At 46.7% G+C, this 21,563-nt stretch overlaps 7 protein-coding genes across 7 annotated transcripts; 5 read left to right on the top strand and 2 right to left on the bottom strand.

Annotated features, from left to right (window-relative positions):
- Positions 1 to 4,813: 4,813 nt before the first annotated feature.
- Positions 4,814 to 6,952, top strand: C8R40DRAFT_1170965 (uncharacterized protein; the record flags this gene model as incomplete). The annotated part of the gene is made up of 5 exons (XM_046231621.1): positions 4,814 to 4,842; positions 5,463 to 5,754; positions 5,807 to 6,001; positions 6,058 to 6,694; positions 6,753 to 6,952. 5 exons carry the CDS (start codon positions 4,814 to 4,816, stop codon positions 6,950 to 6,952), a joined length of 1,353 nt encoding a protein of 450 aa, XP_046085955.1.
- Positions 6,953 to 9,192: 2,240 nt separating this feature from the next.
- C8R40DRAFT_1069780 (uncharacterized protein) lies at positions 9,193 to 9,822 on the bottom strand (the record flags this gene model as incomplete). The annotated part of the gene is made up of 3 exons (XM_046226155.1): positions 9,193 to 9,345; positions 9,408 to 9,527; positions 9,586 to 9,822. The coding sequence occupies 3 exons, from the start codon at positions 9,820 to 9,822 to the stop codon at positions 9,193 to 9,195; spliced, it is 510 nt and encodes a 169-aa protein (XP_046085954.1).
- Positions 9,823 to 10,802: 980 nt separating this feature from the next.
- C8R40DRAFT_1170963 (uncharacterized protein) lies at positions 10,803 to 11,243 on the top strand (the record flags this gene model as incomplete). The annotated part of the gene is made up of 1 exon (XM_046231620.1): positions 10,803 to 11,243. The coding sequence occupies one exon, from the start codon at positions 10,803 to 10,805 to the stop codon at positions 11,241 to 11,243; it is 441 nt and encodes a 146-aa protein (XP_046085953.1).
- Positions 11,244 to 11,333: 90 nt separating this feature from the next.
- On the top strand, positions 11,334 to 11,993 carry C8R40DRAFT_1046173 (uncharacterized protein; the record flags this gene model as incomplete). Its single annotated transcript, XM_046224352.1, has 1 exon — positions 11,334 to 11,993. A coding segment is annotated over one exon (660 nt), but the record flags the coding sequence as incomplete, so codon positions are not given.
- Positions 11,994 to 12,090: 97 nt separating this feature from the next.
- Positions 12,091 to 14,894, top strand: C8R40DRAFT_1160927 (uncharacterized protein; the record flags this gene model as incomplete). The annotated part of the gene is made up of 11 exons (XM_046230070.1): positions 12,091 to 12,318; positions 12,340 to 12,401; positions 12,447 to 12,522; positions 12,550 to 12,612; positions 12,634 to 12,674; positions 12,702 to 12,743; positions 12,771 to 12,914; positions 12,939 to 13,059; positions 13,087 to 13,794; positions 13,849 to 14,451; positions 14,853 to 14,894. 11 exons carry the CDS (start codon positions 12,091 to 12,093, stop codon positions 14,892 to 14,894), a joined length of 2,130 nt encoding a protein of 709 aa, XP_046085951.1.
- Positions 14,895 to 17,141: 2,247 nt separating this feature from the next.
- C8R40DRAFT_1069777 (uncharacterized protein) lies at positions 17,142 to 18,413 on the bottom strand (the record flags this gene model as incomplete). Its single annotated transcript, XM_046226154.1, has 4 exons — positions 17,142 to 17,441; positions 17,490 to 18,087; positions 18,128 to 18,249; positions 18,315 to 18,413. 4 exons carry the CDS (start codon positions 18,411 to 18,413, stop codon positions 17,142 to 17,144), a joined length of 1,119 nt encoding a protein of 372 aa, XP_046085950.1.
- A 493-nt stretch (positions 18,414 to 18,906) lies between these two features.
- C8R40DRAFT_1069776 (uncharacterized protein) lies at positions 18,907 to 20,559 on the top strand (the record flags this gene model as incomplete). The annotated part of the gene is made up of 6 exons (XM_046226153.1): positions 18,907 to 19,027; positions 19,208 to 19,383; positions 19,448 to 19,888; positions 19,919 to 20,233; positions 20,288 to 20,384; positions 20,438 to 20,559. The coding sequence occupies 6 exons, from the start codon at positions 18,907 to 18,909 to the stop codon at positions 20,557 to 20,559; spliced, it is 1,272 nt and encodes a 423-aa protein (XP_046085949.1).
- Positions 20,560 to 21,563: the final 1,004 nt, after the last annotated feature.

Genomic DNA, 21,563 nt, shown 5'->3' with positions numbered 1-21,563 from the left:
GGGTATAGTTTATCAACATGGAAGACGGGATGGAGGCGATCTAGGGATAGGGGAAGGTCAAGGCGGTAGTCTAAAGGGCCAATTTTCTCCAGAATGCGATAAGGGCCAAGCTGTCGATCTCCTAACTTTTCACTGGAAAGCTGAAGGTTAATGTCCTCCGCACTGAGCCAGACTAGGTCTCCAACTTTAAATTGATGAGCTTTCCGCTTCCCGCGTTCGTATCCCTCCTTCTGTTGTTTCTTTCCTAGGTGTAAGGCAGCCCCGGCATCTTGTCGCACTTCTCGGAGAATCCGTATACGGTCATCTACAGCTGGAATACCGCTGCGTTGGCCCACTGGGATATTGAACAGGGGAAGGTAGCCGTAGGTTAGCTCGAACGGGGACATGCCTAGAGCAGAATGAGTTCGTGAGTTAATCACAAACTCCGCCATGGGAAGGTGCTCTGCCCAGTCGTCTTGTCGTCGTCCTACATAGAGGCGGATGTATTTCTCTACTTCCTGATTTGCTCGTTCGGTTTGGCCATTAGACTGAGGACGGTATCCGGAGGTTAGATCTGATTTAATTCCTAGCCTAGCGAGAAGGGATCGCATGAGTTTAGCTGCAAACTGGGGTCCGCGGTCGGATTTAAAGTGAAGAGGAAGACCGTGGAGACGGAAGATCTCTCGATAGTAAATATCGGCAACACCTTCGGCTGTGATGGAGCTGGTGCAAGGAATAGCGTGAATTTGTTTTCCATACAGGTCTGTGCAAACCAAGACAGCATCGTAGCCTTGGGAGTTAGGTAGCTGTGTTATCAGGTCAACCCCTACCTCTTCCCATAGACCGGATGGTACATCTAATGGTTGAGTTACAGCCCGTGGGTGTCGCTGGATCTTCTTACGGGCACAAACCTCGCATCCCTCAACGTATTTTTCCACAAAAGAGCGCAACGTAGGCCACCAGAAATGGGTACTGACCAAGTCGAGTGTCCCGTGTAGTCCGGGGTGTCCTGCAGTTGGATGGTCGTGGCATTGACGGAGTACCTCAGTGCGTAGGTCGTCGTTTGCTGGTACGTATACTCGACCTCGGTAGTAGACCAACCCATTGTCCTCTTCCCATTCGGCTATCCCATTGGCCAAGCGCTGTAGTCCGTGCTCTTTGACTGTTTTGAGACCCTCCAATACCTGTGCTTCCCGTTCTGAGGCTTTCCGGATACGATCCTCTAAGGGGTTCTGTAGGATCGAAGCTGCAATTTTTACGAAATGGCCAGGTTTAAGGACTGTCTGTTGCCGGTTATCATCGCTGTCCGATACATGATGAACTGCCATGCGGGAGAGAGCATCAGCTTGGGTGTTTACTCTGCCAGGACGGTGGATCATATGAAAGTCAAACCGTGACAGATAGAGGGCCCATCGGGCTTGTCGGCGGGTGAGGTCTTGTGCAGTGCGCCAGAATTCGAGGTTCGAATGGTCCGTAATGATGTCGAATGGTTGAGGGAGTCCTTCTAGAAAGTTCCTCCAATCCTTCAGTGCTTCAATGATAGCAAGCATTTCTCGATCGTAGATTTCGTAGTTCCGTTCCGCTGGCTGCATGGATGCCGACCTGAAGGCTACCGGATGCCATTGGCCGTCGTCTTGCTTCTGCATAAGGGCGCCTCCTGTGGCAAAGCCCGATGCGTCTACCTCGATTCGAGTAGGCCTGTTTGGTGTCCATAGAGCAAGGATCGGTGCGGAGATGAAGGCTTCTCGAAGGGTATCAAATGCTTTCTGTCGAGTGTCGGTCCAGGTAAAGCTGGTGTCTTTCTTCGTCAGGTCGTTCAGAGGTCGTGCTATTTTGGCAAAATTCCGGATAAAGCGTCGGTAGAAGTTTGCAAATCCCAAGAATCCTCGTAGTTCCCGAAGGTTAGTAGGGACTGGCCAGTCACGAACAGCCGCTACTTTTACCGGATCCATTCTCACCTCCCCTTCTGAGATGATGAGTCCGAGGTATTCAATCTGTTGTTGTTCAAATTCGCATTTTTCGGGTCGTAGGTAGAGGTCGTGCTTTTCTAACCGAGTTAATACTTCCCGTACCATTCGTCGGTGTTCCTCGAGATCGTTACTGAAGATAAGGATGTCATCTAGGTAGACTGCTACCTTGCCGGCTGCAATGAGATCAGCAAATATAGCATTCATAAGTGCTTGGAACGTGGCAGGGGAATTTGTGAGACCAAAGAACATGACCTTAGGCTCGAACAAGCCTCGGGTTGTTGCAAACGCGCCTTTCCATTCATGCCCCTTCTTAATCCGTATGTTATTGTAACCCCAGCGGACATCAAACTTCGTGAAGTATCTTGCTCCCTGAAGTCGGCTAATGATGTCAGCAACTAATGGGAGAGGGTATCGGTTCTTCACAGTGTACTCATTCAGTTTCCGGTAGTCTTGTACGAAACGGAGTTTCCCATCCTTCTTCTTTACGAAGAAGACCGGTGATGAGATTGGTGATTTTGAGGGGACGATATAGCCTTTCCGTAGGTTTTCTTCTAGGAAACGATCCAACTCCTCCTGCTCGTTTAGGGACATGGGATAAATCTTGGTACGCATGGTTGCCGGTGCTCCAGGTACGAGATCAATCGCATGGTCCCAAGGTTGGTGGGCAGGTAATCGTTCGGAGGCGGATTCTGAGAAAACCTTCTTGAAATCACGATACTGCTCAGGGACCATTTCTTCGAAGGTTTTAACGGGTTTATCTCGGTTGGCTTCCTCTGCTAGCTGCTGGGAGTAAGTGAATCCTGCGGCGCACCAGACTTCCTCCGTCTGTTCCTCTAGAATTCCTGCTTTTACCCATGCCCGGCGAGTTTTATGATTGGCTCGAATTCGGTGTATTGGTGGTTCTTCCACCGCTGCTGATTCACTCGGTTCAAGGGTCGCTTCTAGTGGCACCTCAATGTGGGGGTTTTCTGCGGGAGGTTCCAGTTCCGGGAGTTCGAGGATCGGGGTTTCTGTGTGAGTGGCGGCTAGATGAGAGTACAAGATCTCCTCGTCTGGGACTTCTTCTATCGTTACTCGAGGAGGCTTTACTGAAAGTCGTCCTTTCTCCCAATCAATCTCCGGATTTACCTTCCGTAGCCAGGGGAGTCCAAGGATGATGTCTTCACCTCCTAGGTTGGTGATCAGAAAGTCCATCCATCGCTCTTGATTATCCACTGTGAGTGCTAGACGTGCAAAATGGGTTATCCGTCCAGCTCGGTTAGGTGTTCCATCGATATTAAAAACGTCGATCGGTTTATGGAGGGGTGCACATCTTACATGGTTCCGGGTGACAAAGTCTTGGTTTAAAAACAGGGCGGTAGCTCCACAGTCTACCATGGCTGCAGTTGTTATACTGTGATTCCTTCCTCTTAGTCTCGCATGAATTCGGAAATGTGGGGAAGTAGAGTTTAATTCCCGGATCGACGATATTGTACATGATGGGTGCGAGTCATACGAGGAAGTAGCGAACATAACAAACTGATTACGGGGTACTCTCGGTGCAGCCGAAGCGGGTACCCTCTTTAAAAACCCTGTTGAAAGCCAGAGGACGAGGAGGACATAGCGTTAGCACGATCCAGTAATTCCCTTATTTGACCAATCTGATTGGAAAAGTCCTGGTTAGGGGGGCTCGGAGTAGCAGCTACGGGTGCAGGAGCAGATGTTGGGTTCGAGGATGCGATTTGGACGGATTCGTTTGGGAATAGGGAGAATGGCGCGGGTCCCGTAGCGGATATCTGTTGGCGTCGAGGTTGCTGGCGTCGGCCTCGGTCTCGTCCGAGTCCCATGAATTTGTCTTGGCAGACTGCTTCCAGATGTCCTCGACGTCCACAGTAGCGGCAGGTGGTTTCTCGGTGTGGGCAGTTTTGCTTGACATGACCTTGGGCACCGCAGCCGAAGCATCGTCCTCGCATGCGAGCTAGGAATGCTTCCCTAGTATTCCCATTACTGGTGTGGGTTGCGTCAATGTCCATAGCGTGGGGGTCAGCAGGGGTAGTATGAGCGGTATGCGTGGGAGGGTATCCAGAGTTCCGGCCAGTCATGGTGGGATCGTGCAGGTAGACATCCACCGATATGGCCCGTTTGATTGCCTCCTTCAGAGTCGGAGCAATTCCTTGGGCAATGTTTACGGTGATGAGGTGTTGTCGGATCTCTGGGAGTAATGCAGTGAAGAAACGTTCCCGCAAGTCAATATCAGACATTTCAGTCCGATCTCCGATATCCTTGAACTTCTGAGCAAATTCCGCAACTGTCTGTCCTTTACTTTGCCTGAGATTCTTGATCTCGCTACGGGCTTCCATACCTGGGTCCATTGGTTCAAACCGTTGGCTAAATTCCTTCAGAAACGCCTCCCAATTTCCTCCGAAAGGGGGATTTTCGGCATTGAAATGTAGCAGATGGGGAGTTGCCCAATCTCCGGCACTTTCTGTGAAGAAACCCAAGGCGGACTTGATGAGTTTTACTTGGCTTTTGGCGAGATCCGGTTGTTCTGACGCCCAATTCTGGAACTGAGCCATGAAGCGACGGGCTTCAGCGCCATCTTTACCCTTGAAAACCTCGGGTTTGTTCATGCTTGACTTAGAGGATGAGCGTTCCTCCATAGCTGTAGCAAGGTTAGCTACTTGTCTGATGAGCTGAGCCATGAGATCCTCCGCAGAGGTGTTTGGGGCAGGCGGGATAGGAGTCGACATGATGGGAGTAGGCAATCGGGGCTGGGGAATCGGCAGGAAGGTTATATTGCTCACAGTGAGTGGCTCTCGGATTGAGTTCGAAAGGGCGTTGGGGCAAGGTTGAGACTGGCAATCGCGCCAAGTATCGTCGTTGTTATGGGCGTGAGCTTGGTCTCTGGGGTCAAGTGCGTGCGGGAGTGCGGAGCAGTCTATACTGGCAACAGGTGTTTCAGAGTCGGGCGGAACTGGGGAAGACGTGGTGTCTATAGACCCTGCAAGGACAACCTTATCGGTAGGCTGTCAGTGCAGTAATGGATCTTGACCTAATGTCACGAAGCGGCAGAGGCGGAGTGACTAACGGAGCGGGAAAGCGGAGCGACTAAGCAGAACGGCGAGGCGGAGCAACTGGATAAGGCAACAAGGCGGAGCGACTGAGCAGAACGGCGGCAGGCTGGTCCCAGATAATGACAGAGATATATTGAGTATCGTAGTCATAGGTAATAATAAGTAAGCACATACCTGGTCCCAGATAATGACAGAGAGGTCAAGATAAGGGACCAGGCTGTGGAGGGTTGGCTATATATACATAATCCGGTCTGCGAGAAACAACGATGTAATACTGTACAGTTTAGGAACAAGGAAGGTGGCGGAAGCCAGTAGAAGGAGAAGATGGGTCAGGTGGATCAGTAATCGATGGATCAGTAATCGATGGGGGTTTGACAGTGATGGGATGATGTATCGTACAAGTAAAGGCGTCGAGACGGTGAGAAAAGGAAAATGATAGGGGCTGCGTACTTTATGACAGTGGCACTCGTCATTCTGTCTCCAAAGGTAAAGGCAAAGCAAAGGCTACTCCAGATGTAGATGACGATGACACTACTTCTCGGAAACGCAAGCGCGGTTCTCAGAAGGGACGTACCAGTGGTTCTTCAAACTATACAGATGAGGATCTTGGTATCCTGTTCGAAATTCTTCGGCGCAACCTTCCTCTTGGCCAACGAGCTTGGTCCCGTTGTGCTGACGAGTTTAATGAACAAGCAGAGCAGCAAGGACGGCCCACTCGTTTAGCAAAATCTCTTGAACTCAAATACAAGCAGGTAAGGCCCTGTTTTTTTTTGTCCATCAATGTTAATATTGATACGCCAACAGCTGGTAAAGACCACTAAACCCACTGGAGATGCGGAGCTGCCTCGGAATGTGGAGGATGCTCTCGAGATTGAAGAAATGATGAATGACAAGGCAGGAACACGCGATCTTGACGACTCGGATATAGGTGATTTCGATGATAATGATTCCGACTCAGAGTCAGATAAGGAGAATGCACCAACGCGGAAAAAATCAAAGGTAATAATCGATTTTACACTATTTGTATATGACTAATAGGTTCCTTCTTATCACAGGCAACTGTCAAGAAGCAGTCCACTGCTACTGGACCAGTCGCTCGTAGGCAAGCCACTGGACAACAGACATCAGTAACTAGCAGCAGAGACTTTGTAGATACTCTTTCGGCAGCTTTGGACCCTGTTGCGCAGACAGCAAGGGCCGAGGAGCAGTCATCCCGTACTCTACAAGCCACCAGCATGCTGACCATGTCTAGCCAGCTCCGAGAACTTCAACGCACAACCGAAAATCTCCGCCAACGTCTGGATGAATCACAGAGGGATCTCATGCAGGCTGAACGGCGCGCCAACCGTGCTGAGATGCGTGCTGATCGTTTGGAGATGATGTCTGCTGTCATGCAGACTCCCATAGCTCCTGCTCGTAGTTTTCGCCCTCCATCTCATGGATACCCTGTTCCTCCCCATGCTCGTGTACATAACCATGAACCAGCCACTGAACCTGAGCGTTGGGTGAGGCAGGAAATACATTATCCTGAAGGAGGACGCTCTTCTCGTTGGTTCAATGTAGATGAAGACATTTCGAGTCCAGGCAGGTATGAGGACTATAACCGAGAAAATCTTGAACCTGGGGCTTGCGTGTTTTATTCTGATGTTCAGATGCGCTCTCCTACATCAATTCGCCCTCCTCGTACACCTTGTAAGCTTGTATTTCATTCTTTTTTTGATCCTAGGTTGATATTTTGATTTTTGAATAGCTCGGCATCAAAATGAAAGCTCAAGACTCGATTTGACAGTCTCTCCAAGCTCTGTGGCTGGATCCTCTGGCCACAAAGCTTCGGTATCTGTTTCCATTACTCCTCATCGCTTGCATCACCGTAAAGGTTCTTTCCAGACATTTGAAGCATCCCAAGGTGACTGCGACAAACCTTCTCAACCCAACCGTGAAAGCTTTTAATACCCAATATTCATTCCTTCTGATACATGCTAAATATTACCTACATTATTAATACTTTCCATATGAAACCTACGGACTCGGTCATTTCGACCTTGTTCACCAAATACAATGTGTTCGAAGTCCCTCCAAATCTTCTCCTGAACATTGCCCTCTTTCCAAATACTCATATATACAGTCTGAATTTGGTTATGACCCACTGTGCGTGTGCGATAATTGCATAACCGCAAGCAAACTTCAAGTAGGTCTCCACGTCGATTCTCATCATTCACATCTAGAGGGACACGTAACCTGCCAAAACTTCCTTGGATTAAGCGCATACCCCACTCCAATGTTTGACGAAATGATAGTGCTTGATTATTGTATGCAAGCAGGGCCTCACGTTTGACCTGATCTGCTGGAAGATGTGTTCCTTCCTTGATTGGGGCACGTATACGACCCTCTATCTGTGATGTGCCTCGGGGAAATGCAGTATCAGTAACTAGATAGAACTCATCAGGTGTAGATCTGAGAAGATTTCGATAAATCGGTTGTGCAACACGAGAATCATGCCAACTTCCGGGCGCATTCAGACGACAACCAATGATTTCTCCTAGAACAAATGTCAAGTTTGATTTCATTCTGCACATATCCTGAAACCATACCTGTTGGAGAGAACGCAATGACATTACTGATGAAGTGCTCGTGTAACCATCCATTGTAAGTCTCGTTCTCAACATCATCATCTGAAGAGGTTTGAACCGGAAGTTTTAAGCCATCCAAACTCCCAAATGCACCCACAAGAAGTGGATGGTGAGCTAGGATCAGAGTCTCATTCTGAATGAACTCATGATCTTTAGGCCAGCGGATGGAAGCATCGGGCATGGAATGTAGAAGATTCCGCAAGATTTCGAGTGCAAATGATATGTATCGGGAGACAGTGGTTGGAATAAGAGCGAAAATTTCCATGAGGCTGGTTTCAAGTATAGTGGAGTTCAAATAATGGAGTACAAGGCCTAAAGCACCTGCGGCATCTAGAGATCGTCGATAAACTCGAGGAGTGGAGGAGCATGCAACATCACGCCGGGGAATAACTTGGGAAATCCATTGCTCCTCAAAACCACTTTCCAGCAATTTATTGAAGGAAGCAACATTGAATCCCATTGTAGTGATGAAAGCACGATCACTGTGACTTCTGTAGAGGACTTGCCAGGGAGTCATTCCACGAGGATCAGGAATCAGTTGTGGACGAGTTAGATACAGGCGGGTAAGAGCCCGGCGTTCTGCGCGTAATCTGCGAGACTCAAGAGCGCCATAGTAGATATAAGCAGACCCGAGTGTGGCTATATGTCGAATGTCTTCTTCAGCCTGATATGAAGCCTGCTCATCCTGCATGAGCATACATATGAGAGCTTCAATATCATCATTGTCATCCATAAGGTCTGATGAAAGCTAAATCTAATCTAAGACAAATTTGGCCCATGGTTTGGGATGATTATTCTAGATCTTCCTAAATTTTTTTCACACTCCGTATTTGATATATCTAGTAATAATTTAGGATTCTAGATGGCGATGGGAGGTCACCCACTGTCAAATTTGGAAGAGAGACCTAAAGTATTGCTGTCAGGATATCGAAAAGAAGTGTTAATTTGGGATGGAATGAAATTTGTTTGGGTCACTGTGTCAGTAATTGCAACAGAAAGCTGCTGTAACTTTGCACTAATGTACTTCTTACATCAGTACACCTGTTCACAAGCTTTGATTCAAGTAGAAGCAAGGAAACTATGTTTGAGACCGGTAGAAAGAACGAACAACAAAGAGCTTGTCACATCACGCATTCCCAAAGCGGATATGATAAGATATCAATTTCGAAGTCCCGACCAGGCCTTCAGCCAGGGCTGCGATAGTCATCTCAGTTTGAACCACATTTACAATGGTTGGTCGCGCTCACTCAGAATGACAAAAGCACAGGGCACACTCAGCATTGGTGGAGAAGTACATGCTACAGGCAATGTTGAGTCTGATTGATTGATTACAGTAAAGCACATGATCAATTGCCTAAAACAGATTATCAGAGTATCTTATCGGCGTGATTTGTCATATCCCAAATGGTGATTTTCGACTGATAACAGCTTCCTGTACTGATTAAAGGCTGGCATTGACGTCCCTCCTCTGATAACAAAACCAAGTTGATAAAAGCTTTGTACTGGTAGCCTTGTATCTGCCTAGCCTAGAGTAACTGCATTATTTAGATTGCGATGTACTTATTTTCGACCAAGAAATTTCATCATCCCAAATGGTGATACATGACTGTATGCAGAAAGAAAGCCAAAGCGAATACGAACGTGATCTTTGTGATGCTCAGGAATAGGAACCAGAATTGGAAGTACTTGGATCTCATGCTCAAGGTGGTGGGCCTAAAATGAGCATCAACGATAAGCATGGCATATAGCAATGGCAATGTATCATTGAATCTTACATTGGGGTGAGGAACATTTTGCTCATCCTGCTCATCCTGCTCGTTGTTGTGACGGTGGCCATAGAACTCCTTCACCTCAACCTTGATCTCTTCATCTCCATGAGCGTGAGGGTGGTGATGCTACAAGAATATCAACAATAAGCGGGTATAGCAAAGCAGAAACGAAAGTCGGACGCACCCAATGAGGTATCCGAATTCCATCATTGAAGATAGAGTCTAATTCGCGGGCATTCAGTTTCGAACCGTCACCAGAAGAGGTGGATAGTAGCCCAGGAATGGGAGGTGCGGTGGCTTGAGTAACAGCAATGTTGGGAATACTGCTCAAGTCACCAGAAGGCGGCAAAGGAACAGCAAGAGTAGAGGAGGCAGCTCCGACAGTGACGGCAGCTGTAAGCACAGAACGATAGTGAACCATTGTCGTAGAGTTCTTTGTTGAAACATGTTCGAATGAGATGAAAACAATGGACAATCCGGCCAGTGGTTTTGTGCTGATTTTGTGTATGAGACCAGCTCTGAGTGGAGGCAAAGTGGGACAGGCGAGACGTTTTTATTCTGCTTCGATTGATGAGATTGATGGGCATCTAATGAACACGTATCACTCTTGGTTTGATTTGGGTCTAGGGGACCGACGGAACATCATCCTGTCTCTCTCAACCTCTGAGTTGTGAATCTGTCGGTGAATCACGTCCACATCGATAGCCTCCACATAACGCCCGCTTCAGAGCCATATTTCTTCGCTAATTACGAGGCTGTAGTTCACGGAAGTATCGTCCTTATGTAGCCTTATGTACGGTACTCCATACAAATATAATTTCCTTTTATGGTTGTAGTTTTGCCTTATTTGGCCAAATGTAACACTGAGTTGAATTGTATTGATTTTTCTGTGACTGGCACGGGATACCAAAACGTGACACTCTGTCACGATCTTTTTTCTTGTCTCACTCAGTCACTCCCATAAATAGTTTATGTAAATTGAATTTAAAAGCTGTTTACAAAAGTCTAATCAACGAGGTAAGAGACTTAAGCTTCTCTTCTCCTCTCTCCTCTCACCGATGGTCAGTGTACGTTGCACACACCTCAGAATCTCATTCTCCTTTCTGTCGGTGAGGCCCTAGTCAGTCAGGTATGCTCCGCGCGCTTGCAGACCATCTGCCCTTTTCTGACTCAGGTGCTCGGCATCTTAGCCTTTTATCATTTGTCTCACTTTTTTCTTGTCTTCTAATCTCATATATATTGTGCCTGAGAGTTTCTCGAGTCTACTTTCTGCCTGACACGTCGAACTCTCAGGTGTGTAGAGCATGTATTATAACCAAATCCTGTCTGACTAGTCAACTCTCAGTGCCGTTTTTGTACAATTTTTTCCATTATAAAAATACATCACTCTATTCAATTTAAATGACTGATAACAATGGTACGACTTCGCAACAAGAGGAACAATCTCCACCTCAATCCCAGAATGGAGACCAACAACAGCAGGATCCTGCTGAAGGACCATCTCCGGCTCACCGACTCGGAGGAATTGACGACCCACCTTCACTGTCCCAAAGTTGTATGTCAGTCGTACGAAAATTCGAGCGTGGCGAGAAAGTCAAAGTCACAGCTTTGCTCAAGATCCAAGCCCTCCTTGCTGCAGCGAATCTCTCTCAAGAGGCCCTCACACAAAGCTTCTCACTGTATATCAAACTCCTTGATTCCATTGAGAACCGAAACAGCAGAGCAGCTGAGCATGGAGGAAACAGAGAGTCCGGCATTGTTGCAACAACTAGGAAGTGGCCCGTCGATGAGGAAGAAGAAGAATCGGAGGATGATATTGATCAACAAGCTACATCCCATTGAAAGATCGATGAAACAGTCCTACCCTGGCTCAACCGAGCATCTTCTTCAAACAGAGCAAACCTTTCCGAATCTCTTGAAAAGACTTGACTCATCCTTGCAAATCTCGCTCGAGAACCAAAATATGCTCAATCCACCATTCAGTCCCAGCCTGATTGTCCCGTCTTCTTTACTGAAGACTGGGATGATATTGTCAATGGAAAACCAGCACGTTTCGACCACATCTTCTCCTCAATGCATGTGACTACCCTTGATGAACGCCAGACCCAGAAGGTCGGTGAGGTCGAGTTCAAATTCGGGCCACCAGTCCCTGGAAAAAGGGTTAGCAACTCCGGAGATTGGCAGATTGTCTTTGCCAAGTACTCCAAGGCCCTCACATTTGTCTTTCCCCATCGAGCAGATGAACTTGAGAAATACAGCGAGCATATTGTTAGACTCTTCGGAGCCCTTCCTGAACTCGATCACGACAAAGTCATCAACTATGACAAGGCCATCCATTATCGAGTCTCTCAATCTCGACAGTATGAACTCACCAATTTTGGTGAGTTCCAGGACCTTTTCTTGCATTGGATCCAAGCCCCTCCCTCTAAGATTCGAGAGTCAGGAAAACGAGAAAATAAGTCTCGGAGACGAGAACCTTGCAAGAGGTACAATGAAGGTCGGTGCCCAAACACAGCTCAGTCTTGTGGGTACCAACATGTCTGTGGAAAATGTAACCGGAATGACCATACCCGTCCCAATTGCCCAAACTGATCATTGGACCAGATGTCCTCACTATGCCCATGCACTAATGTGGGATGATCTTGAATGCCCTACAGAAAATATTTGTCTGGCTGATAGCTCGGTTTATATGGCTCCTCTATCTCGACCACCCAGAGATGTAATCCTAAACAACACCGTACTGGATACAATTCAAAAAAAACCCCATATTTTCAATATTACTACACCCATTAATGTTGACTGCTTTCGAACCCTCCTAAACTCTCATCCGAACCAAGATTTTGTTGAATCTGTGTGTACAGGCTTCAGACAAGGTTTCTGGCCTCGAGCATCCAGTGATAAACCTGGGACTCCTTTGGTATTAGATTGGACACGCAAGCTATATGATCCTCACCAATTCGCTTTTGCTTGTGAACAGCGAGATAAGGAGATCAACGAAAAGTGATTTTCACCCACGTTCCACTCCTTACTACCCGGTATGCAAAGTGTTCCAGTCGTCGCTGTCCCAAAACCCGATACAGACAAATTTTGTCTCGCTGTAGACCACAGTGCCAAACCTTTTGTCCTAAACTCCCTTATCAGTCGTAAGGATGTTAAGATCAAAATGGACAACCTACACGATTTGGGTGCTACTCTTATCCGTGTTCGCCGCGTATACAGGTGCTCGGTAAAGTTAGTGGTGTTCAAATCAGATGTATCTGCTGCATATCATCGGTTACCTATGGATCCACGTTGGCAAAGAAAGCAAGTGGTTGGTTTCGGGGACGGATACAATGTTGATCAGTGCAATAATTTCGGAAATCGAGACAGAGGGGGTTTGTTTGGATGTTTCATGGCATTGATGTTGTGGGTGGCCATTTATGTGAAATTCATTGTCGATTTGTTCGCCTGGGTCGACAATACATTTGGTTGGGATTTTGAAGGAAATTTAGCATATTACACACCTTATGCCGAGTTCTACCCCTCACGACAGACCAGACTCCTGGAATTTTGGGATGAAATCAGTCTGCCTCATGATAAACCGAAGCAGAACTGGGGCACCGAACTCTTGATTCTAGGTTTTAATGTGGATCCTAACGCTATGACCATCACGATGACTGTAGAAGCTTGATTAGACCTCATTCAGGCGATCCGGAAGTTCGCAGGAGTTGGAAACCGTTGGACGCTCAAGGAATATCAACACCTTGCTGGTTGGATTAACTGGGCTTTAAATGTTTACCCTCTACTTCGTCCAGGCCTTTCTGCGTTATACGAGAAAATGGCTGGCAAGACTGAATCTAACCAGCAGATCTGGACAAACAAAGCTGTAGTGCGAGAGTTGCTGTGGTTGGTGGAGAAACTAGACGTCCTGAGTGGTGTAAGAATGCTTGAAAATGAAGAATGGGGTTTTGAAGAGGCTGACATCGTCATGTACTGCGATGCTTGTCTGACAGGCATGGGATTCTGGTTATGCCATGACGGCAACATGTTGGGCTATCAATGCTCAATTCCGGATGATCATGCTGACGGAAAACCAATTTTCTACTTTGAAGCACTCACTGTTGTCTCTGCCATCCTCTATGCTATTCAACTTCCTTCTATCCTCCGAGTTTTTGTGTTCACGGACAACACCAACACTGTCAATATGTTTTACTCTCTGAAAGCAAAACAGCTATACAATCCTCTTTTGCTCACTACTGTTGATCACACCATACGCTCAGATGCCCAATTTCACATTGCACATATTTCTGGAGAGGAGAATGGCATTGCAGATGCCCTGTCACGTTTTGACTACACCCGTATCTCGTACCTGGCACCATCTATGACAATCTATGATTTTACACCCCCACGGCTTGTGTTGGGGGCAGAGCATTTATGAATTTACCACCTCCCTCCTCCAGACAACCAGTTCGCGAAGTCTGGAGCCAGGAATGCCTGCTGCACGAGCGTAACATTGCGCTTGGCAGTGTCCTCTTACACCTCCGCTGTTCAATCCTACGTGACTTTTTGTCGCACTCATGATTTCCCTGTTGATCCAACAACAGACACCTTATCTTTCTATGTTGTCTACATCTGCCACTTCATTAAACCGAAATCCATCTCCAGCTACCTCTCTGGAATCTGTAACCAGCTCGAAGTTTCTCATCCGCATCCAATTGTGAAGCGAACACTGCAAGGTTGCAAGAAGATTCATATTTCCATTGCCTCCAGAAAACGGCCGCTTCAGTGCACGGAACTTACTAAAGTATTTGACAAACTTCATTCATCCCCGTCTTTCGACGATCAGCTTTTCTTGGTATTGTTATACATTGGTTTTTTTGCTCTCATGCGATTGGGAGAGTTGGTTTTCCCCGATAAGAATGTCCTTCAGGATTTCCGAAAGGTTATCATGCGGTCGTCTTTCCTTGCAAATGACAATCATATCGAGTTCAATCTGCCAACACATAAAGCAGATCGCGCATTCGAAGGAAACCAAATCGTAATCAAGGCTACGTCAGATAGAGATGATACTGTCAAAATTGCTCAAAATTATGTTCGTCAACGCGACAGCCGTTTCCCTGGGCTACCACATTTATGGGTTTGCTCAGACGGCTCCGTTCCAACATGGTCTTGGTTCATCCGCAGGTTACGCTCACATTTTTCTGACAATGTGGCTGGTCACTCCCTTCGTTCTGGAGGAGCAACGTGGCTAGCTTCTCTGGGAGTTCAGGTCGAACTCATCCAAGCCATGTTGGGCTTCTGAGTCTTTCAAGATTTACATTAGGACACACCCCGTACTACTCACGGCACTACTTTTTTCCCAACAATCATCCACCTCCTGAACATTCACTTCTCCTCATCATCACCATTACGAAACTCATCATTTTACCCTTTACCCATACCGTCGCTCATGAATCTCATTCTTCCTTACAGGGTACAGCCGCTGTCATCAGGGCTATACCCGTGTTCACCTAAAACCTTTGTTTGATCCTCAAACAGCGACGGAAACGACGAAAACAACGCCTCGATTGATTAGTTTGCTTTTATTTAGCTTTTCTCGAAAAAAATTCAATGTAGGCACCTGAAAGGCGCCCCGTTTTCTCAATTCCATAATATTTAAATACCCTCAAGGAAACGGCCGAGTTCTTGCCATGCACGGCGGTACAGTGGCCTGCAATCCCATGTCATAGTTGGTGCATGTAATCGTTCCGAGGACCAGCTAGCACCATCAAAGTCGAGCTTCGTAAGAGTTGTATGTACTATTATCCAAACAGAAGCCGAACTTGACTTCATCAATAGTGTATTTCCTCCAGAAGTAGTAGAAGTGCAATTGAGAACAAAGGGAAAGACAAAACGGTCACATCAGTAATGGCTCCCATTACTGATCTCACATATATGACATGAGTGACCCGTCAGCTGACCACCGACATAACCCGCCGTCGGATTCAGCACCCTCCGGATGTCGAACGGGCGATCGAGGGCAACGGGAGCAGATTAATCGAGGGCAATGGGAGCAGATTAATCTGCTTCTCTGCGCGTGCGTCCTTTAGACAGAAGACCTGAATGGGAAAGAGACAAGCGAAAAACTCACGGAAAGTTTGGTATCCACCGAGATGATGTTGCCATGGTTTACGTAGTGTAGCAGTAATATGAAATAGTAGAGAGTAGAGAGTCAGAGAGCAAGTAAAGCGATAACAAGAGCAAAAAGGGGAGTGAGCAGCAACAGAGTCAAGTCAAGAGCAACGAGGAGCAATAGAAGGTGTGCAGTGTTCTTTGAGAAGGACCAACACCTGCCCATTGATTACTGCTCGGGGACCACGGGGACCTACAGTGACAAACACAATGTCTTTCAGTTGATTCGGTCAGTGCCGGTACATACAACACGTACTTAGCCATGAATTGTCTTTCTCACTCTGTGGGTTTGTCTTTCAACCTTTACGTTTCGTATTCTCCCAGCCAAAAAAAGCACGAAGTGCTGGTGGTAGAAAAAAAAGACAATTCTGATTGCGCACCTAATGACATTTCACGCGAGGGAACACCACGGTCACCATGGTCACGACATAAGCTTATTCTTCCCTCACACCACCAGTAGCCACTGCTGTCTTCAAAGCTAGTCCGTTCCTTACTGCAATGAACTACCCACCTCAAAGCTGGGTACAGCCTGAAATATGGCGCGGCGCGTCCAGTTCCAATGCAGTAAAGTTCAGATCCTTGTTGATTGCATAGCACTACTTGGTGGACGACACCCTCAGAGCATCACAAACTTCTTACTCAGACACATAGCTCCTTTGAGCTACTTCCTTTTTGCTTAGGGACCTGGGTCTCTGTTCTCCAGCTTGCGCCATGTCTTTTAAACTTTGCTCTCCTCCTTCGAGCCATCCTCCTTTTCAAGCCGTCCTCCTTCTCTGTTGATGTCCTTTCTTTGTCAGCTAGAACCAGGCCTCATACCCAGTCGGAGAAGCTGCGGTGCTGCATATTGCAGGAAGCACAAAACCCATGAAATACTTTCAGAGTTACTATCATCTGTGTGCCTCAGGTGAGCTAAAAATCATGCTCATATCTCATGCATCTCTGATCAGATTCTGCTCTAAATAGGTTGAATATAATCGTAAAATGATACTCTACCCTCTGAGTACCGTGTTTAGTCCACGCAAAATAATTTTACGTGTGCTCGTTGTTGCCAGCAACCCCAAGGTGAGTTGAAGCATTTCAATCATATCCCACTCGTTTCTCATGCGTTTTTGTTCTAAATAGGTACAATAGAGTCGTAAAATAATGCTCTACCCTTGGAGGCCAATGGTTAGTCTGTGCGAAAATTATTTTACGTGTGCTTGTCGTTGCCAGCAACCCCAAGGTGAGTGGAATAATCTTGATCATATCTCATTCAATCTTGACCAAATCTTGCTCTAAATAGGTACGATAGAATCATGGAATGATACTCTACCCTCAGAATACAATGTCTAGCTTGTGCAAAAATAGTTTTTGTTGTGTTCGTCGTTGTCTACAATCCCAAAGAATTTTGAGGATATCTCACTTGTTTCTAATCAGGCTGTACTAAAAATAGGTGCAACATCTTGTCTGCGTGAAAAGCTGTGCTTGTCCTCCTCAGCAAACCATTTATCACTGTCAAAGGTCAATTTTGTTTTCAAGTTCTCAAGGTTCTGAGCATCTTAAAAATGATAATATTTCTTTGTTGTAAGACCTCTACATGAAAATGGTTTTTCAGCTATCTACAATTTGTCGTGTGGCCTTCGCAATAATGAAAATAGGAATAGTGACCCCGACAGTCTGTGGTACATGGTTTAGAATAACAGTGCCAGTAACAACGTCGAAGAAGGACGTGTTAAATTCAACACGGACAGAGTTGCACACTTTCTTACCACAAAGAGCAGAAGGATTTGTTCCGATAATTGTTGTAGAGAGGGTGAACGCAAAAGGCCTTCCAAAATGGTCAAAATTAAAGGAGCTTTGCAGGACTGGAACAAGCAGTTCTCCATTTAGCACATTGTAAGCTACGTGTTTCTGTTCATATGTCAGGGTGGAGCCAATGTAAACAATTCAGTAACTTACGGAGCAAAGCATACGGATGATAACTCCTCTGTATAGTTTTGCGTGGAATTCTTGATACATAAATTCTGAGCTCCAACGTAAGTGTGTTGTGCAAAATGCTGCTATATTCGAGATGTGCGGTACATTATAAGGCCATTTCGGGGTTAATGGGCAACTCGGAGTTGGAGGGGAAGGGTGAGTGACAAGTTCCGTGAATATTTTTAGGCCTTCCAAAGCATCAACAGATGGAAAGTCGGCATCAAGGAACTCGTGTGCCCTCCTTGGGCTCTGTGGATGCAAGTTTTTGCTGGTATTCAGCTCAATTTCATCGGCGATTTCATGATTGAGTTGAATGAAAAAATTGTTGAGCAGCTCAGGAACCTGTGAGAACTGGTGATAATTATGAAGAAGAGTTTTTCCGAATCCGTGTCTCGCTAGTGCAACTGCAGTTTTCATGCTAACACCATGAACTCCCTCATTGAAATCACTTCCGAGGAGCAGGGCAAGCAGAATGAACCCATCTTCCTGTATCCCGAGTTGTTGTTCTATAATCTTGGCACAATATATATCAATTGCAAGATTTGTAGGGGTTGATTTGGTGCTATGTACCCAATTATCACTGCGATCATATTCAAGTCTTTTTAACAATGGTACGTTACCTGTTGACTAAAAGAACACATTTCACACCAAAGGGGAATATGTGGCTATCATTGGTGAGGACTGCATCGATTACCCCTAATTTATTCATGGCTGACAACTCAGCATTCACCACTCTCTTTGCCTATAAGATATCAAGCTTGAGTTAGTTATGCTATCTCAGTAAAGCACAAGATAATGTGGACATACTACGTCAATATGATAGTTGAATGATTGAACCAATTGCTTTGACTGTTCATATTCTGAAGAGTCTGCTTCAAGGTCAACTCCGAGCACAGGGTTGTACATGAAGACAAAATCAGCAACAGGAACATGGCACAGCTGGCACAAAAACTGGAACAATTGAAGTAGGACAGTGGATGAATTGATATGTCGAAAGCTGTTGAATAGTGCACTATAAATGAATTACTTCAACTGGCATTAATCCATGGACTTGGGTGTGATGCTCACGGCACATCTATGCCTATGCGGAATATCATGTCATCTGAGCCTTGAAGCTTCTTTGTGTACCCATATTCCAATGCATAATCTGCCAAATTGGATGCTGTAGCAGTGGGTTTTATAAGCTGCAAGAAATGAGTTCATGAGTTTATGACTTCAATGAGTATTCAGTGAATATTTACAGGCCAAATATCTCGTATCCCCATGTTGTCAGCACTGATTATGGACTTAATTGACAAGTTGCAAGTAGAATGATAGCAGCAGGATAGGAAACGGTTAAAACAGGGGAATTAATCCCCTATACTTGAGATAGCCTACTAGGCACCACCCAATTGACGCCATGGAATTTAGCGCCAGTCCCGTGACGAGAACAGAATCGCCTGCCCCCGAATCTCTGTTGATACACCTCTTGCTTGTAAACTTCCACCACCGTGATCCAACCACTTCCACCACCACATTCAGTAAGTGCATCCAATCTTTTGGTGCATGTGAATGGTTGTGGGCCTTCCACATTGCGCCAGGACCGTCGACTCGCACCCCGGGACGCGCTGGCACATTGTGGAACTCCCTTCCATTTTCAGTCACTTTTTGATGCGTTTTTCTGTGACATATGCCACATTATGCTTACCGTAACATGATAGACATGTTAATGGCCCGTACTACACGTTCCGGGGCCGAATTTTCACCATATGAGCTGGGAACCCCCATCCGGTGTAACGTTGACGTCGCAGACCTTCTCCGCTTTCGATATGCCAAGCTTGATGCGCAGGGTGATGGAGGGGATGTGATTGACTCGGACCATGAGCTTGAAGCACCAGTGCGTTGCCCGCATTCATGTGGGAGGCAGTTACTGACCTCCACCCCAATCACCATTGGTGCAGATTCAACCCGCTTGCACCCCCACAAAACCCCCGGACAACGTCAAGGCCCAATCGCAGCTCCCTTTGCCAAGGCCCCGGGTGTCCCCACCCTACCCATCAGTGTCTGCTTCTGAATCTCACCAACAGAATTTTGCCAGTGCTGCCTGCCTATCACTATCACAATCCCGATGCCCCGCTTTCCCGGAGATGGCATCGGAGTCTACCACGTCATTACACCCACCTCGAAACTCCTCACCTTCCACTGCCACGCATCGGAATGCCCGCCAGTCTGGCTCTCATGGGCGGCGGAAGCGCAAACGTGAACTTAGCACTCGCTTTCCAACAGCTGAGAAGCCAGTACATGCCAAACATCGTGCTCATGCCTATGCACAAGCAATCCAGGTGGATCTAGATGCTGCTATGCTCCCTGTGAACTCCACAGGCTTTGGGGGCCAAAACCAGGTACTTGCTCATGATTGACGTGATGCCCAGATGCTTTGCAGCCAACCGGGCTGGCGTTACATCCCATATCCCCTGGATGTTCCCACCAACGCCGCGGGTCAAAACAACGGGAACGGGGCGACCACGACGGGCACCATACCAATTGTGGACCGTCATGGCTGCATGGTGGTGCTCATCGCAGGATCACCACAGATGCACTGGCAATCTGAGGTTGCCGAGCCGTTAGCAGAGGCCATTGCTGCTGGCTCCTCCCACCTCAAATTTTCACCGGAAAGGCTTTATCACAAACGGGGTGATGGTTTTGCCGCACTAGCATCTGGTCCATCCCATGGGGGTGGTGAGTCAGTAAGTCATTGGAGCTTGAATCTTTCATTACCTATGTTGAACATTATGACCCAGTTCCCAGGCAACCGTGTACTTTCGCAATCAGAACGCAGCTTCATGGATGCGCTGCTAGAACACCCAGCCATGCAGCATGCCTCCAGGTTTATGAATCGTAAGTTTTTATCCCCATTGTAAACCAATTACTTCTGAGGTATGTGTTGGTAGAAATTCTCCACACATATAACCCCTTAATGTACGAGGACTACCGCCTGCATCAAGAAGAGCTACATGATAAAGAGCCACACCTTCAACTTCCCCAACTCCGTTTGGTCTTCGCTTACAGTTAATTGTGGGCCACAGTCTGTGACCAACCCCCATGTGGATGGTTGCAACCGTCCAGACGGCTGGTGCCCTGTTCTCTCCCTTGGGCCCTTCAATCACCGGTTGGGTGGTCAGCTTGTCCTTCCGGACTTGAAGCTTGTCATTGAGTTTCCGCCAGGTTGTGTAATTTTTCTGCCATCTGCTTTACTTGTACATTACAATTGCCCGATTCAGGAGGGAGAGCGTTGATATTCAATCACTCAGTATACTGCTGGGGGCCTTTTTCGGTGGGTTGCTAATGGTTTTCAGACACAGGAAGCATTTCTTGATAGAGCTATGGTAGCGGAGAAAAAAAAATAGCGGTTAAACCGTGCTACCCGATGGGAGCATGGGTTACGTTTCTTCCCTGTTATTGTATAATTTTGTTGTTTGAATCAATCTAATAAGCTTCAGGAGCTGCCAGAAACTGTTGTTGTTTTTAAACCTAAGCATCTAGTTGGAATGAGCAAGAGCTAAGACACGTTTTGCAATGAAGACTGAACAAAAACTAATGCACTGCCCAAAGGAAGAACCAGCAAGTCCATGAGGCAAACTGCCATATAGCTGCTATCTGTCGGGGTGATCGGAGGGGCAATGTTTGGCTTGAGATGGGGTTAAACGGCCGGATTGATCTTCAGAGCTGCAAGACTGGGTCTTTTTGCTCATAAACATCCTGTCGGCACTGATTATTTACCTCATATTGAAATCCTTGAATGAAATTATTGATTTTTTTTTTTTTGGAGTATGAATGGGTATTTTTGTGTTTGCGTGCCTTTCATGCGCAGGCCACATTAAAAGCCCCGTCAAAACAAAGGAGACAATGTGGTCCCCCTATTCTTACTCAAGCTACAGCCATCATAACTCAATACCATGTCGGAAGCCCTCATTGCAGGATCAGAAGGCTCGGTAACGAGCTTGCCTCGTTTTTGTGTGAAAGAGAAAGGAAGGAATCTAATGGGCACTCCAACCAACCAATCTAATACACAATATG

The sequence above is a fragment of the Lentinula edodes genome, assembly GCF_021015755.1.
Source record: "Lentinula edodes strain Le(Bin) 0899 ss11 chromosome Unknown C8R40scaffold_19, whole genome shotgun sequence".
Taxonomy (NCBI): Eukaryota; Fungi; Basidiomycota; class Agaricomycetes; order Agaricales; family Omphalotaceae; genus Lentinula; species Lentinula edodes.
Note: the sequence above shows the minus strand (reverse complement) of the source record. Positions and strands in the feature narration are given on the sequence as shown.